Here is a 16,707-nt window from a genome sequence, read left to right as displayed (position 1 = left end):
TGAAGGGTAAACAAAGGAGGAGGCTGCAATGCTTGGTAAGAAATGTACGCATTATCCTGCCCATGTAATTGTAACCCCTCTGTACAGCATGTTCACAAATAAAATAAAATTTAAAAAAAATTTAAAAAAAAATAAGTGGGCCTTTGGAAAAATGATTTGAGTCAGAAGGGCAACCCTCATGAATGAGATTAGCACCTTATGAAAGAAATCAAAGGAAACGCTGGGACCCCATCCACTGTGTGAAGACAGCAACAAGCCTTCTCCACAGTAGAGAAACAGGGGCTCACCAGACACTGAATCTGCTAGGCTCTTTTTCTTTTCTTTTTTTTTTGTGACAGAGTCTCACTATATCTGTAGCTCAGGCTGAACATTTCAGATAGTACTACACAACTTTGTCATATTAACTTAGTCTTTCTTTTCTTTTTTTTGAGATAGAATCTGAATATGTAGCCTAGGCTGGCCTTGAACTCACTATGTAACTGAAGATGGCGTTGAGCTCTTAATCATCCTGTCTCAGTCTTCCAAGTACTTGGATTTACAGATGTGTACTGCCATCACTATACTAGGCAAAGGTTTTTGTGTGTTTATGGGTTTGTTTTTTTTAACAAAAAATTACAGATTAATATTCTGTGTATCTTTATCTTGTGGTCTCCTTTCTTCTCTGTAGTTTACCACCATCATGCAGTTGATGTCTTTGTTCTCTTCTATGAGATAAAATGAATTTTGAGCCTTTCAATAATGTCTTGTTTGGGCTGGGAATGTGGCTGAGTGATAGAGTGCTTGTCTAGCATTCATGAAGCTCTCGGTTCAATTCCTCAGTATCACATAAGCAGAAAAAGCTGGAAGTGGCAGTGTGGCTCATGTGGTAGAGTGTTAGCCTTGAGCAAAAGTAGTTTAGGGACCATGCCCAGGCCTTGAGTTCAAGCCCAGGACTGGAAAAAATTAAAAACAAAAAAAACCTTGTTTACTGCTTAATTGTTGCTTACTTAATACTATCTTATGAGATCAAGCTTTTACATTTAATATATTTGGTAAAATAACCAAATTAACTTTTACATTATTAAGCTTTTAAAATATTTTAATTTTGATTAAAGTTTATCTTCATTCTAGCCACATTTTATGGCACTACAGTATAAGAGAGGCTTGCAGAGAACTATAGTTTGATCAATAATTTAAAGGATGAGTATCAATAAGTTAATCTATCCTGCCTCTTAGAGTTTTTATCAATTAAATATGGTCACCTAGAACAGGTACAGCATATGCAAATACTTTTTGAGTATGTACTTGAAATGATAATAGAATTCCTGTGGGAAAAAATGTATTTATTACTGGAGAAGACAGAACAAAAAAAAACCCTCAAAATATAGGGGAAAAAAGCAGTCAAAAAGCAAAACAGTGAAAAGTAAAACCAAACATAACTGCTAGCAATTATGATGAACTCTCTTGGAAAAAAGCAAAAATATTCAGATTGGATTGATAATAGTAACAGCTAGGTGTGTTACAGAAGCCATATCCGAAACAACATGATATAACTTAAAAAAGAAGACTAGATCTACAAGGTAAACAAAAAGAAAGCAGGTTATCTATAATAATGTCAGTGTGATATCAAAGGAAGAATCATTAGAGATATATTAGAATCACTTAACTTTTTTTTTTTGGTCAATCGTGGGGCCTGAACTCTGGGCCTGGGCACTGTTCCTCAAGGGTAGTGCTCTACCAGTTGAGCCACAGTGCTACTTCCAGCTTTTTCTGCTTATGTGGTGCTGTGGAATCAAACCTAGGGCCTCATGCATGCAAGGCAAGCACTCTACCACTGAGCCACCTTCCCAGCCCCTAGAGTCACTTAACTTATTGGTCAAGATACAACATAGATTGGAAATATGAAAACTGTTAGACATACTTGGTATAACTTTTTTAGCCACTTGGTACATGTTTATTTATTGGGCTTTATATATATATATATATATCAACATATATATGTGTATATATATATATATATATATATATATCAATAGGTAAAGCAGATAAGCTTCCCGTCCTAATAGAGCTTTACTTTCCAGTGGGGTGGGAATAGGTATTAATACAGTAAACAGTCAATAGTCAACATAGTAAAGATAAAAATATAATCCACATAAGTATATTAAATCACTCATAAAGAATGTTATGAGATGCTAAGTACAATTGAATAAAAGGAATAGAATGAAGCAGGGTAGTCGGGCACCAGTGGCTTATGCCTGTAATCCTAGCTACTTAGGAGGATGAGATCTAAAGATTGAGGTTTGAAGCTAGCCCAGTCAGGAAAATCTGTGATAGTCTTATCTCCAGTTAGCTAGCAGAAAACCAGAAGTAGAGCTGTGGCTCAATAGACTACTAGTCTTGAGCAAAAAAGCTACAGGACCGTGCCCAGCCCCTGAACTCAAGTCCTAGTACACACACACACACACACACACACACACACGCACACACACACACACACACACACACACGCATGCGCACACACGCACGCACGCGCGCGCACACATACACACACAAGGAAAGAAAAAGGATAAAGTTAGGTAGTCGGTACTGAGAGTGGATGTATACCCATGTGTTTCATTAAAGTGAAGGAATTCTTTGGACTCTTATCCAGTTCTTTTTCTCTACTTATGAAAAGTTCTTATTGGAATTCACAGCCATATAATATTACTGTCTGCTAACTCTAAGTAAACTTATAGCACCATATATAGGCTTCTTGAAATTTTTCACTGTGCAAAGAACCCAAGCTACAATGATCAAGATACTAGAAACTAATTGGTGATGCCTTACCTGATCTTTTGGGCCAAGTATTGTGGTGCTTGCCTGTAATCCCAGAGCTTGTAAGGCTGAGACAGGAAGATTGTGAGATTAAGTCCAGCTTGATATAAAAAGCAAGACCCTGTCTCAAAAACCAAAATAATAATAACAAAAAAGTATTTCGTATGAAGGATCATATTTATTCTGAAAGCTGTTTTGCAAATCTAATGTAAGCTCTAAGTTATTCAGACTACTTTAAAAATTAATTATAGAATAAATCAAGTAAAAGATATGTCTAGTTTTTGTGTTATATCAGATTTTTTTTAAATAGGGCTTTGAAATATGCTGATGTGATTGTGTTATTTGGTGCAAGACTAAATTGGATGTTACATTTTGGACTGCCTCCAAGATATCACCCACATGTGAAGTTTATTCAGGTACTCAGAAGAGATTTCAGATCAGAGCTATTTGTGGTTCATTGTTCACCTTCTCAGCTATTTTCACCTCTGCTGTTTTTGGCTTTTGTAAAGAACCTCTTCTCTTTTTACAAAAATGAATTTTATAAGCTGTGTAATATAATTACATGTACAAAAGTAAGTTGGCTTTTCAAGCCTATAAAGCATAGCCTTCCACTTCCCACCAGAAAATCTTTTAAAATCAAGTTTCAAATGGTTTGGAAAGCATAATTTGCCTCTTTTTTACAGTTTGAGTGTATTTAAAGATAGAAAAAAGAGGTTTAATAGAGTTGTAAATTTATTTATTTTTTCATATAGAGTGGTAAATTTAGAATGAAGCATTTACCATTGTTAAGGAATGTATCTTTTGTGTGTGTGTGTGCTGGTCCTAGGGCTTGAACTCAGGATCTTGGTGCTGTCCCTCAGCTTTTGTGCTCAAGGCTAGAGCTCTACCACTTAAACCACAGCCCTGCTTCTGGCTTTTTGGGATTAATTGGAGATAAGTGTCTCATATACTTTCCTGCCCAGGCTGGCTTCAAACTATGATCCTCAGATCTCAGCCTCCTAAGTGGCTAAGATTACAAGAATGAGCCTACTTTTCTTTTACATGTAAAACCTTTCACTTTATGGTTAGAAATCTCTACACTACTCTGTTTTCACCCAGGAAACTATCCCACACCTGCTGAAATCAGAAACTCTGAAGTGGCCTCTTGCAATCTGTGGTTTAACAAGCCCTCTAATATATGCTATATGTTTGAATTTGAGAACCTGTGCTCTAGGTATTTATTCAAATGTAATTCAGTAGAACCTGGTTAGATTCAAAGTATAACTCAGCAAATCAGTGCATCCCTGTGAGTGTAATGGGCCATACTAAAGTTCCATACAGTGCACTTTACTGTATTTTATTTTTATTACCTTATATTGGTTATACAGAGGGATATCTGATTGTTACATTTCCATTGAGTGTATTTTAAAGTGAAAGAAGATGATAAAGTTCTTTTTACTAGCTGTAATACTCAATATAGTTCTATGAACTTTTGCAAAGGAACGTCTTTAATATCAAATGTTCTTTATCATATGTTATATATACTCAGTTCTTGTATTCAACTTTTAACTGATTTCTTGTAAGAGATTTAAAATAAACATCACCAGGCACTGGTGGCTCACACCTGTAATCCTAGCTACGCATAAGACTAAAGGATCAAAGTTCAAAGGCAGCCCGGACAGAAAGTCCGAGAGTCCATATCTCTAATTAGCCAATAAAATGCCAGACTGGAAATATGACTCAAATGGTAGAACATCAGCAAAAGCACAAGGCTCTGAGTTCAAGACACAGTATTGGCATATGTAAAAATAAATAAATAAAAGAATAAATATGACTGGTCATGGTTGGTACATGCCTGTTGGAGGCTAGCCTATGCTATCTACTTAGACCCTATCTCAAAAAGATTAAAAAAATAGATAGGCCTATCCTTCTGCCTTTTCTTTTTTAGGTTGATATCTGTGCAGAAGAATTGGGGAATAATGTAAGGCCTGCAGTGACTTTGCTGGGCAATATAAATGCTGTTACTGAACAGGTAAGAACTTTTTACCTAGAACTTAGCTTATGTTATAATCTTGATTTGTTTGGTGACAAGTCTGTTGTCCTTTTTGAACAAAAGTTATGATAGAGAGCACCTAAATCCAACTTTGGAACTTGGCAAATCCAGCTTGTACAAAGCTCATACTTATGTAAGTTAAATAATTTTGGAAAACACTTAAAAATTTAAATTCAGGGCTGGGAAGGTAGCTCAGCGGTAGAGTGCTTGCCTTGCAAGCATGAGGCCCTGGGTTCGATTCCTCAGCACCACATAAACAGAAAAAGCTGGAAGTGGCGCTGTGGCTCCAGTGGTAGAGTGCTAGCCTTGAGCTGAAGAGCTGAGGGACAGCACCCAAGCCCAGAGTTCAGGCCCCATGACCGGCAAAAAAAAAAAAATTTAAATTCATCCAGTAGGCAAACTAGGATGTACTATGTAGGATCCAACTATCTGAAAAATTGTAATATAACTTTTCAGCCAAGAAATGGTTTACCCACTGAACAAAAGCTTTTTTTTTTTTTAACAATAAAGACCTTTTTACTTTTCAGACTGTATAATCAGTGACTTCTCTGGGTTCCTATTAGTTTTACATAATTTCTATATTTCAGTATGATTAATTTGTGACATGATCTTCAGGTGATACTTATAGTCATAGCTATTCAATATCTAAGATGCAAGTACTGTTCATATGTGAAATTACTCTGGATCATTTGGTCTATCATAGGACTCTTAAGGGATTTGTCAGTCTTTCTGTAAGGGTTCTGTTGAGTACTGGTTCTCCTTGTAGTGTCAGAGATTGACACTAAGGTTTAAGAGCCCCTGAGAAGGAGGTAACACTTCCCTCTGTCCTATAGGAATCCTAACATCTAACAGAAGTCCATACTAACCCAGACAAACGCTTACCATGTTATCTATTTGTCTTCTATCAGTTTTGTTGCACAGAGGAAAAACAGTATGGACAATGTGAAGGGCAGAATAGTAGAACATTATAACTTTAGGAAGAGATTTTTCAGCTACTTTAGAGGCTGAGATCTGGAGGATTTTGATCCAAGGCCAGCCTGGGCAAGAAGTTAACAAAACCCTATCTAAACAAACAAGTGAAATCCGAGGCTGGCCTTGGAAAAAATACTAGGGGTGGGGCTCAATCAAGCCCTGAATTCAGATCCCAATATTACCAAGAAAGAAAAAGAAAGTTGTTTTATTTTTTTAAGGTATTAAGGTTTGAACTCAGGGCCTCACACTTACTGTGCTGGCATTCTACCTCTTTTTTTTTTTTTTTTTCTTGTTGGTTATAGGGCTTGAACTCGGCTTGGGCGCTGTCCCTGAGCTCTTTTGCTCCAGGCTAGTGCTCCACCACTTTAAACCATAGCTCCATTTCCAATTTTCTGGTGGTTAATTGGAGATGAGAGTCTCACAGACTTTCCTGCCTGGGCTCTCTTCAAACCTCAATCCTCAGATCTCAGCCTCCTCAGTATCTAGGATTATAGGTGTGAGCCACCAGTGCCCAGCTGCATTCTACCTCTTGAGCCATGCCTTTTGCCCTAGTTTTGCTAGTTGTTTTGGATATAGAATCTAACAGGTTTTTTTTTTGTTGTTTTGTTTTTTTTAACATTGGCTGGTTTTAAACCACAATTCTCTAGACCTCAGTTTCCTGAGTAGCTAGGAAAACAGGAGTGAGCCACTGGTACCTGACACAGAGAGATTTAAAAAAATTAAATTAATGCAATATAAATTTAATGTAGAAAATTTTTAAAATTGTGAGAGTTTTGTTTTTGTTAACAGCTTTTAGAACAATTTGATAAAACACCATGGCAATATCCTACAGAGACCAAATGGTGGAAGGCTCTGAAGGAGAAAATGGAGAGCAATGAAGCTATATCCAAGGTAATGTGGGACCCACTGAAACTCAGAGACACTTGGGCTGATGAGTTTCTTGGCTTTGCTATAACATGATATATGCATTCCTAGGAACCATCAATCTGAAAGATCACATGCTAATAATCATAAGGCTCAAAAAGGGGTGGTATTGCAGCCAGATGGGACAGTTGCTACTAAAATCCCTGGTAGCTCTTCTGTCAGCCCTAGAAGGCAGAGCACTGTACCTTGCTGGTTTTCACTCCATTCAAGGACTCTACAATTATGGATGTGACACAACTAACTTTTTTACTGCCAGTGTGTGGGAGTAGAACTGAATTTTGAGATTGTATTCTATAATCCTAACATTTTCATTTTAAAGTTGGAGCCATAATATTTTAGATAAAAATACTTTGGAATAAAATTTTCAGTTTTTCTGAGGCAATGTTTTCCCAAGAGTGCTCAAAATGGTTTATTTTTGTTTAACCCAGTGTTTCCCAGTTATGGGACTTAAGGACTTTCCAGAATTTTCCATGTTACTGTTTATCTAGGATCTCTAGGATAAGAGATATTTTCCAGCTTATTTTATTATGTCCTAAACTGGGATCTGGAACACATTATTCTTTTTTAAAATTTTTTTATTGTAAAGATACTGTACAGAGGGGTTATAGTTACATGAGTAAGGTAATGAATACATTTCCTATAGAGCATTGTTACCTCCTCGTTTATTTTCCCCCTATTATCCTTTCCCTTCCCACCTCCCCAACTCCTCCCTCCCCCACACCAAGTTGTGAAGTTCATTTTCAACATAGTGTCTTGTACATCTCGTTACAATGGGTCAGCTTGTAAACTGGTTTCAGCATTTTGTTATTTCAGGGAACCAGAATCAAATACAGTGACAGTGACAATAGGAGTTATACTATAGGGGGAAGAACATATAAAAGAAACAAAAATCACATAGTACATTAAAAACAACAGTGACAAAGAAAAAAAACCTCTTGTTTCCCTATCTTGGGGTTCATTTTGTTTAGCATCATTTTCTAAGGTCATATGTACATAGCTTTTGACCTTTTCTGCTTGTCTGGTAAGATTACACATTTTTCTTGTATGTCCCCATACATAGGTCAAAGTGTAGCCATGAGTATCTGATAGCTCATAGATGTTGCTCACCTGTTCCCAAATAAGTTTGATAGATAGTAGCTTATTGGCACTGTTTGTTTCCATTGTATCCTAATCTAATTTAGAGCATATTCCTCTCTCCTGTTTTAGGAGTTAGCTTCCAAAAAGTCCCTACCTATGAATTATTACACAGTATTCTACCACATTCAAGAACAGCTACCCAGAGACTGTTTTATAGTAAGTGAAGGAGCAAATACTATGGACATTGGACGTACTGTGCTTCAAAACTATTTTCCTCGTCACAGGTAAGAATTCTAAGAAAGACCCTGGCACCAATAGCTGCTACTATTCCTAGCTAATCAGGAGGCTGAGATCTGAAGACAGCAGCCTGAAGTCTACATGGGCAGACTTTTTGTTGGTGGTGGTGGTAGGATTTGAACTTAGAGCCTGGGCACTGCCCTTGAGCTCTTTTGCTCAAAGCTAGTGATCTGTTGCTTTGAGTCACAGCTCCATGACAGGTTTTGAATTGTTAACAGGAGATAAGAGTCTCATGGGGACTTTTCTGCCAGGCTGACTTCAAACCACAATTCTCAGATTTCAGGCTCCTGAGTACAGGCATGAGCCATCAGCGCCTGGTCTCTGAAAGACTGTTATCTCCAGTAAACCTGCAAAAAAAGAACCCAAAAAAACTTTACATTGGAGGTATGGCTCAAATAGTAGCGCTCCAGATGTGAGCAGAAAAAGCTGAGTAAGAGTGTGAGGCCCTAAGTTGAAACTCTACTACCAGCCAAAAATAAGATTTCCAAGAAGGAAATTATAATTAATTATATGTAATTTGAAACTACAACAATGCAGATTAAGAAAACATTTGAAGGGTTGGGAAGGTTGCTTAGTGGTAGGGTGCTTGCCTTGTATGCATGAGGCCCTGGGTTTGATTCTTCAGTACCACATAGACAGAAAAAGCCGGAAGTGGTACTGTGACTCAAGTGGTATAGTGCTACCCTTGAGCTGAATAGCTGAGGGACAGTGCCCAGGCCCCACGACTGACCCAAAAAGAAAACATTTGAGGACTGAATGTTCGATGTATAAGTATTCTTAGGTGAAGTTTTATATGCTTAGTATGTCTTTGGTAGCATGTGATAATTTGTATACTTAATGTTCTCTAAACAGACATGAGTTACTGTTTCTTCTCATGTTCCTTGTCTTTGACAATTTAGTTTCTTATACTCTAAATATTTTATGTAGAAGAAAAGGAGCATCTATTTTTTTGTTTTTTCTTAAACCATGTAAGAATAACTAGAAAATTTGTGCCAGCCCTACCCTCTGTTTCATTCTCCAGAGTTTTATTTTAGCTTTGTTCCCTAACAGGCTTGATGCTGGCACTTTTGGAATAATGGGTGTTGGTTTGGGATTTGCTATTGCAGCTGCTCTAGTGGCTAAAGATAGAAACCCCAAGCAGCGGGTCATCTGTGTGGAAGGAGACAGTGCCTTTGGCTTTTCTGGCATGGAGGTGGAAACCATCTGCAGGTAAAACAGAGTCCTTTCACATGAGACCCACTTGACTGACATAGTTGCCAGGTGTTCATCACTGCCAGGTGCCTTGTGTATAATATGGTACTGTGTCTTGAGGATCCCAAGTTAAGTGACCAGGATTTTTCTCTCCCAAGACAGTATGAGCATACTAAAAATCTGCATTGCTGTGGAAAGTAGTTTTGAGATCACTGAAGAAAAGATGTTGAGGCCTAAGAGAAGCTTGTTTTCTGCTGGGAGATGGAGGGCTTAGCCTCTGGGACAAGTAATCCAAATTTAAACATGGTTCCACCATGCCAGAGCTAAGTGGCACTCATCTCTAAAACAAGCATAGGAATACCTCCTGCCTTGCAGATGGTTGTGAGGACCAAATGAGATCATTAAGTTAACATTTCAGATGCAATTCAGTGAATGTGTGCCATTCATATATCTTGTAGTTGTGAGTATTCTTGGAGAAACTCATGACTGTGGCTCTACTATACAAGTATGAGAGCTTTATCCCTAGCTATATTTACCTATGGTAAAAACATTCTAAGTCAGGGCTCTTATATAGGTCTTTTGATATTTGACATATCAAAGCTTTGAAAGATGTTTTGGATCTTTCAAAGCTTTGATACATAAAACTGTCAAGATGAAGGGTGAGATTGCCTGTTAGAATATCTCTATTGACAACTAAGTGATATATACCAAAAAGATAATTTATGGGGAAATTAGTCTTCTAGAGAGTGATTACTCCTTTTTAGCATAAAGAACAAATAGTTACCACATTTCTCTTATTTAACAGTGGGCACTGTAGTTTTGTCTGTACCACCTGACCTCAGATATTATGTGTAAAGAAAGCAAGACCCATATTCTTTTCCAGTCACTAATGAAGTTTAATCAGTCTTTTTTTGTCTTTGTTATAGTGTATAGAAAATTGCTAGATGTTCTTTTTCCTCTACTGATCACACCATGCTATATATTTCTGATTACAAGTGCAGTGTTTTGAATGCACATTGAGAATGTTAGTCACAGTGTCTCATGGCATCTAGTAAGGGCTGCTTGTCTGTGAGGGGCTCAATTAAAAGAAATGTTACTTCTCAGTGCTCCTAGGAACCATGTGGGGTATTAATTAGGAAAGATGTTTTTCGTTTTCTTTTTTTGCATTTCAGACAAAATAGATGCTTTTTATTGGCATATGTGTGCATAGGCAGAATTAGTATCAGAATATATTAGAAACTCAGAAAATGAAACACCAAAATAAGCAATAATCCAATTGGTAAATGGACAAGGGATCTGAAAAGACATTTTTCAAATGAAGAAGTACAAACAGCTAATAAATAAATGAAAAACTACTTGAAAAACTAGTTAACATCTTCACCATCAGGGAAGGTGTTTTTCCTATTAACATCTGGATCTTCAAAAATCAAGATTCAGAAGAGTCCAGCAGTTTGCCCAAGATCCATAGCTAAAAAATGAAATAAGAATACTATCCCCCATTCTTGCATTCTTTTTACCACTACTTAGTGTTTCTGTTTATGATTTGGTATTCTTTACTAGGATATAAACACATGAGTTTTTAAATTTTCCTCTTCATATTATAAAAAGCCTATAAGATGTCATCTATTTTTAAAGTGAAAATTTCAGCCTAAAGAAAACAAATTGCCTTAGATTAAAAATAGTTTCCTCCATATTTTGCTTTCACTTACAGGTACAATTTGCCAATCATACTCTTAGTAGTGAACAATAATGGAATTTACCAAGGTATTAATACAGATTCTTGGAAAGAAATGTTAAAATTTCATGATGCAACTACAAGGTGAGTATTTGCTTGGTCTCATATATTTTAATCTGTGCTTTAAAAGTTTATTGTATCAGGGTGGCATATGCCTCTAATCCCAGCTACTTGGGAGGCAGAGACAGGAGGGTAGAGGTTTAAGGCCAATCAAGGCAAAAATTATCAAGACTCTAATAATGTATATAAAATTGAATATGAACAGCATATTTTTTTTTTGGTCCAGTTGTGGGGCCTGAACTCTGGGCCTGAGTGCTGTCCCTCAGCTCTTCAGCTCAAGGCTAGCACTCTACCACTTGAGCCACAGCGCCACTTCCGGCTTTTTTTTCTTTTTGCTTATATAGTGCTGAGGAATCGAACCCAGGGCCTCAGGCATGCAAGGCAAGCGCTCTACCACTGAGCCAACTTCCCAGCCCCTTAACAGCATTTTTTACCCATATATAAAAAGAACTAAAAAAATAAATGCTATAATAATAATCTAGTTGGGCTGGGAAGGTGGCTCAGTAGTAGTTTTTGCCTCTCATGCATGAGGCCCTGGGTTCAATTCCTCAGCACCACATAAACAGAAAAAAAAAAGTTGGAAGTGGTACTGTGGCTTAAGTGGCAGAGCGCTAGCCTTGAGCTAAAGAGCTGAGGGACAGCGCCCAGGCCCAGAGTTCAAGCCCCACGACCGACCAAAAACAAAAAAATCCAGTCAATAAGTAAGAGATGAATATTGTTTGTTTTGATAGTTGATTCTTAATAAGCCAGCCCTGTATTCCTGATTCCTCTGATCACATGATCTATGATTGGGTGCTACATAAATAGTTTATATTCAGATAGCCACTGAAGATTCACATCAATAAGTATCTTGTTAATGGCAAAGCTTATTGCAAAAGACCCCAAACCTATTATTCCTATACTAGGGAGAAAATATGGTCTTCCTTTCTGTTACTACATGGATAAATCTTGGTTATCTGATAACAGAGTCAATCTAAGATAGTGTTATAGCTGGCTATGGAGTACAGGACAGATGTAAATGTATGAGCTTGAGGTGGTACAGGATACCAACATGTTTGTTTATGCTGCCCTGACTTCGAATGTTGTATCATTGCTATTTTTCTGTAACCATTCTTTTTTTTTTTTTTTTACTTGTATAGTTGAAAGTGTAGGCTGTACTGTATAGTGTAGTAGCCACTAGGGCTGGGAAGGTGGCTCAGTGGTAGAGTGCTTGCCTTGCATGCATGAGGTCCTGGGTTCGATTCCTCAGCACCACATAAGCAAAAAGAAAAAAGCCAGAAGCGGCGCTGTGGCTCAAGTGGTAGAGCGCTAGCCTTGAGCTGAAGAGCTGAGGGACAGCGCCCAGGCCCAGAGTTCAGGCCCCACGACCAGACCCCCCCCCAAAAAAAAAAGTAGTCACTAGTCACATGTTACAGCATAAATTTAATTAACATTAAATGAAATTAAAAGTTAAACTGCTCAATTTAATTGTATTTCAGTCACTCATGCAAATAGGTGGCCAGTGGCTACCATATTGGCTATAAAACATTTCCATCATCACTGAAAATTCTGTTGGACTCAATTAAAAATGTAGAAAGCTAGATATAGTAGTATACCCTCATAGTCCCAGATACTCAGAAAAATATAGAATAAATTTTTTGTTATGTTAGACTTTTCATTACCATGATAAATACTTTTAAGAAACAGTTTATGGGAGGAAATGTTTCTCTCTCACTCTCTCTCTTTTTCTCTTTTTTGGTCAGTTGTGGGGCTTGAACTCTGGGCCTGGGTGCTGTCCCTCAGCTCTTCAGCTCAATGTGAGTGCTCTACCATTTGAGCTGTGCACCACTTCTGGTTTTCTGATGGTTAATTGGAGATAAAGTTTCACAGATGTTCCTGCCCAAGCTGGTTTTTGAACTGTGATCCTCAAATCTCAGCCTCCTGAGTAGCTAGGATTACAGGCATGAGCCACCAGTGCCTGCTGAGGAAATGTTTATTTTGACAGTTTCAGAGATTTTTTTTCAGTTCACGGTAGACTGATTCTGTTACGTAACCTTTGGCCTAAGGAAAAGTTGCACATCATGGCAGAGTATAAGGTACAACAAAGGAGCTTTCCTCATGGCAGTCAGGAAGCACAGCAAAGCAGTAACAGGAAGGGGCCAGGGCAAGTTATAGCTCCCAAGGCGTCACTTTCAGTGATTTACTTTCTCCAACCAGGCCCTATCTTCCACAGTCACCTTCTAATAGTTTGTCCAGATTTTGAATCCAGTCACCTCCCCAAACCCCTATCTCTGAACACTGCTCACAGCAAGGACTAAGCTTTTAATATATTAGCCTTTTAGGGGAATGTTTGATAACCAAACCATATCATTCGTGTACTGACATCTTAGTACCTCAGTATCGGAGGTAAAAGTATGTCTTTTAGCTCAGCTTAAAGTTTGTCACAAACTATTTCATAGAATGATTTTTTTCACTGATTCATGATTTTCTTTTCAGGGTTCCTCCAGTGTGTCTCTTGCCAAATGCACATTATGAACAGGTCATGACTGCATTTGGAGGCAAAGGGTATTTTGTACAAACACCAGAAGACCTCCAAAAATCCCTGAGACAGACCCTGGCCAACACAACTGAACCCTCTCTTATCAACATCATGATTGAACCACAAAGCACACGGAAGGCCCAGGTAAATGCACTTGTTATGAAGAAAGTAAAAATTCATTTTCTCTCTCCCTGTTCTTCTCCAGAAAGGAACACTCTCCACAGTTCTTTCTAAGCCATTTCCAAGTTTGATAATTTCATGTCTTATTCACTGAATAAGGTAAGATTCTGGCAGGTGTTCTGTGTGAGAGAGAGTGTGCCAAGCAAAACTAGACTTACAGTTCAGTGGGAGAGCTTACAGTTCAGTAGGGAGTAGAACAGCCCAGTGATCTCATGATTGAATAGTGCATGACAGTGTAAGATAACTGCCCAGAAAGAACCAGTTCTATCAACAAACATAAAACTAAAGAATCTAATTTTAATCATTTTGTTGTTGCAAAGTTATTACCCAAGCATGGAGATATATAGTGATCCCTCACCTATTATGGGAATTATACTTTAGAGACCCCTGTAATAGGTGAAAATCCACAAAGTAGCAGCTTCAGATACTTGTCCCTCACTATATTGTGGTTCACTTATTGCTACTTTGTGGATTGTCACCTATCATGGGGTTCTCTGGAATGTAACTCCTATGATAAGTGAGGAATCACTATTTCCCATATATACCTATATATTTTTAAAACTACGATATAGTGAAGCAGCAATATAGCAAAGGACAACTGTAGTTCTAGAGTTACTGAACAGTAGTCATACAGGTTACTATTACTTGTGACTCTTACAAGCATTTTTTTTTGTTGCTGTTGTTGGTTGTGGGGCTTGAACTCTGGGCTTGGGCGCTGCCCTTGTGCTCTTTAGCACAATGCAAGCCCTCTGCCTCCTGAGCCACAGCGCCACTTCTGGTTTTCTAGTGGTTTATTGGAGATAAGAGTCTCACAGACTTTCCTGCCCGGGCTGGCTTTGAACCATGATCCTCAGATCTCAGCCTCCTGAGTAGCTAGGATTACAGGCGTGAGCCACCGGCACCTGGCTACAAACATTCTTTTAACTAAAACAATTGCTGTACCAGGAAATTCTTAGTGATGGGTGCATTATTTATTTGGAACAAGTTCAGATAAGTTGCTTCTATTCTAAATTAATGGGGGAAAGGGGATTGATGGTAGGGGAGTGCTGAGAAAAGAAATATGTGTGCTTTTAGTACAGTATATAATCTTTCAGTGTTAGCAGTTTTACAGTCTTAGTTCCTAATTCTAGCTTGCTTTAGATTCCTGTATCACAAGTCTTACACTAGCCTGCCTCAGTTCTGTGATTGTTCTTATATTTCCTGCATTTAGCCACTTGAATATTATTTTCATTCCAGTAGAATTTTACATATACTACAGGCCACATGTGTAGGTTGCAATTGGTGCTTGTAAAAGCTTTTATGCACACTTCTTTCTACTCTCAGACTTGAAAGCTCAGACCTCTGTGGGCTTCCAATATCTCCTCTCTCCATTTGAGTGCATTTCTGTTTCTGCCAGACTCTATTGTCTTTTGTGGCCTGATTACTGTTAGTGGAAGAGGTCCCAGAAAGCCATTTTAGGTTGTTTCACAATGCAAGGCAGGATAAAGTTTATCAATTTTAGCTCTGTTTTTACTAGGCCAAAGGCAAATCATTTTATTACCATCGTATAGTACAGTACATTTGTTCTTTCTGACTGAATGCTATCTTTTCTTTCTCTAGGAATTCCACTGGCTCACTCGCTCTAATATGTAAATAAAGATGTCAGTTGATGGTCTTTGAGTTTTTCTTTCTTTCTTTTTTTTTGGTTGTGGGATCTGAACTCTGGGCCTGGGCGCTGTCCCTCAGTTCTTCAGCTCAAGGCTAGCTCTCTACCACTTGAGCCACAGCGCCACTTCCAGCTTTTTCTTTTTGCTTATGTGGTGCTGTGGAATCGAACCCAAGGCCTCATGCATGCAAGGCAAACGCTCTACCACTGAGCCACCTTCCTAGCCCTGAGTTTTTTCTTTCTTACAAAGTGGAATTTTATTTTCTGCAACATAAGTACACTAATATTAAAATTGTACAAAAACTTTATGAAGTATATTTTATAGTAAAGGAATGGATTAAAAACCGAAGACACTATTATCCTCAAAGGTTCATATGCTTTTAAAGGCTTGACATTAACCTGTGGCACTGTTAGTGATGATGGAGCCATCTGAAAAATGTTGCCCTTCCTCCTACATCTTACTCAGTCTGCCACCCTAGACCTTCGGCAAAACCAAAACTGCCTTTCCCTGAAATCAGGTGACACAGGCCTTTACCTGCAAACAGGTGACACACAGGCTTTTACCTAAAAACAGGTGACGTAGGTAGCTGCAATTTCAAATGGTATGTAATTTCCCTCTCCCTTATTTGTGCAGTTAAAACTGTAAATATTAATTAACTCCTTTCACAACAGTTTCCCACTCATGTCTTACATGAATCTGCTCTTATAAAAGTTGTACTTGTAATCCTGCCCAGCTGTTACTCTCTGCCTTCGACGTAGCCTATCAGTTTACTGACATTAAATCTCGTTGAATGTGACCAAGTGTCCAAGTAATTTTCTTTTCTTTTTTTTTTTGGTCCGGTCGTGGGGCCTGAACTCTGGGCCTGGGCGCTGTCCCTCAGCTCTTCAGCTCAAGGCTAGCGCTCTACCACTTAAGTCACAGTAATGAAAAGCAGAATAACACAATAGTCTACTACAGAAATAACTATTTAAGGGGGGTTGAGGGTTAAAACCTGAAGGTTTGGCTCAAGTAGTAGAACATCTGCCTTGTAAACACGAGGCCCTGAGTTCAAATCTCAGTACCACCAAAAAAAGAGTTACCTAATATAGAGACCTATTCAGTAAGTTTGGATATGTAGGCTAAGCTCTTTTAATTTGTATTTTGTCCTGATCACTTAATAGCTTAGTGCCTATTGGAACTTGTCCTATGTTTATGAATTGGTTGCTTTTTTTTTTTTTTCCGGTCGTGGGGCCTGAACTCTGGGCCTGGGTGCCGTTCCTCAGCTCTTCAGCTCAAGGCTAGC

At 38.2% G+C, this 16,707-nt stretch overlaps 1 protein-coding gene across 1 annotated transcript in view; it reads left to right on the top strand.

The window, feature by feature from the left end:
• Hacl1 (2-hydroxyacyl-CoA lyase 1) overlaps nt 1-15,433 on the top strand; it is a 47,628-nt gene extending 32,195 nt beyond the window's left edge. Inside the window, exons 10-17 of the mRNA XM_013022167.1 lie at nt 3,104-3,209; nt 4,721-4,804; nt 6,587-6,688; nt 7,928-8,082; nt 9,146-9,304; nt 10,998-11,105; nt 13,557-13,743; nt 15,379-15,433. Coding sequence (XP_012877621.1) covers nt 3,104-3,209; nt 4,721-4,804; nt 6,587-6,688; nt 7,928-8,082; nt 9,146-9,304; nt 10,998-11,105; nt 13,557-13,743; nt 15,379-15,411 — 934 coding nt within the window. The 3' untranslated portion in view covers nt 15,412-15,433. The remainder of the gene's footprint in view (nt 1-3,103; nt 3,210-4,720; nt 4,805-6,586; nt 6,689-7,927; nt 8,083-9,145; nt 9,305-10,997; nt 11,106-13,556; nt 13,744-15,378) is intronic.
• The last annotated feature ends 1,274 nt before the right edge of the window (nt 15,434-16,707 follow it).

Source organism: Dipodomys ordii, unplaced genomic scaffold (genome assembly GCF_000151885.1).
Source record: "Dipodomys ordii isolate 6190 unplaced genomic scaffold, Dord_2.0 Scaffold60, whole genome shotgun sequence".
Taxonomy (NCBI): Eukaryota; Metazoa; Chordata; class Mammalia; order Rodentia; family Heteromyidae; genus Dipodomys; species Dipodomys ordii.
This window is presented reverse-complemented; position numbering and strand designations above follow the sequence as displayed.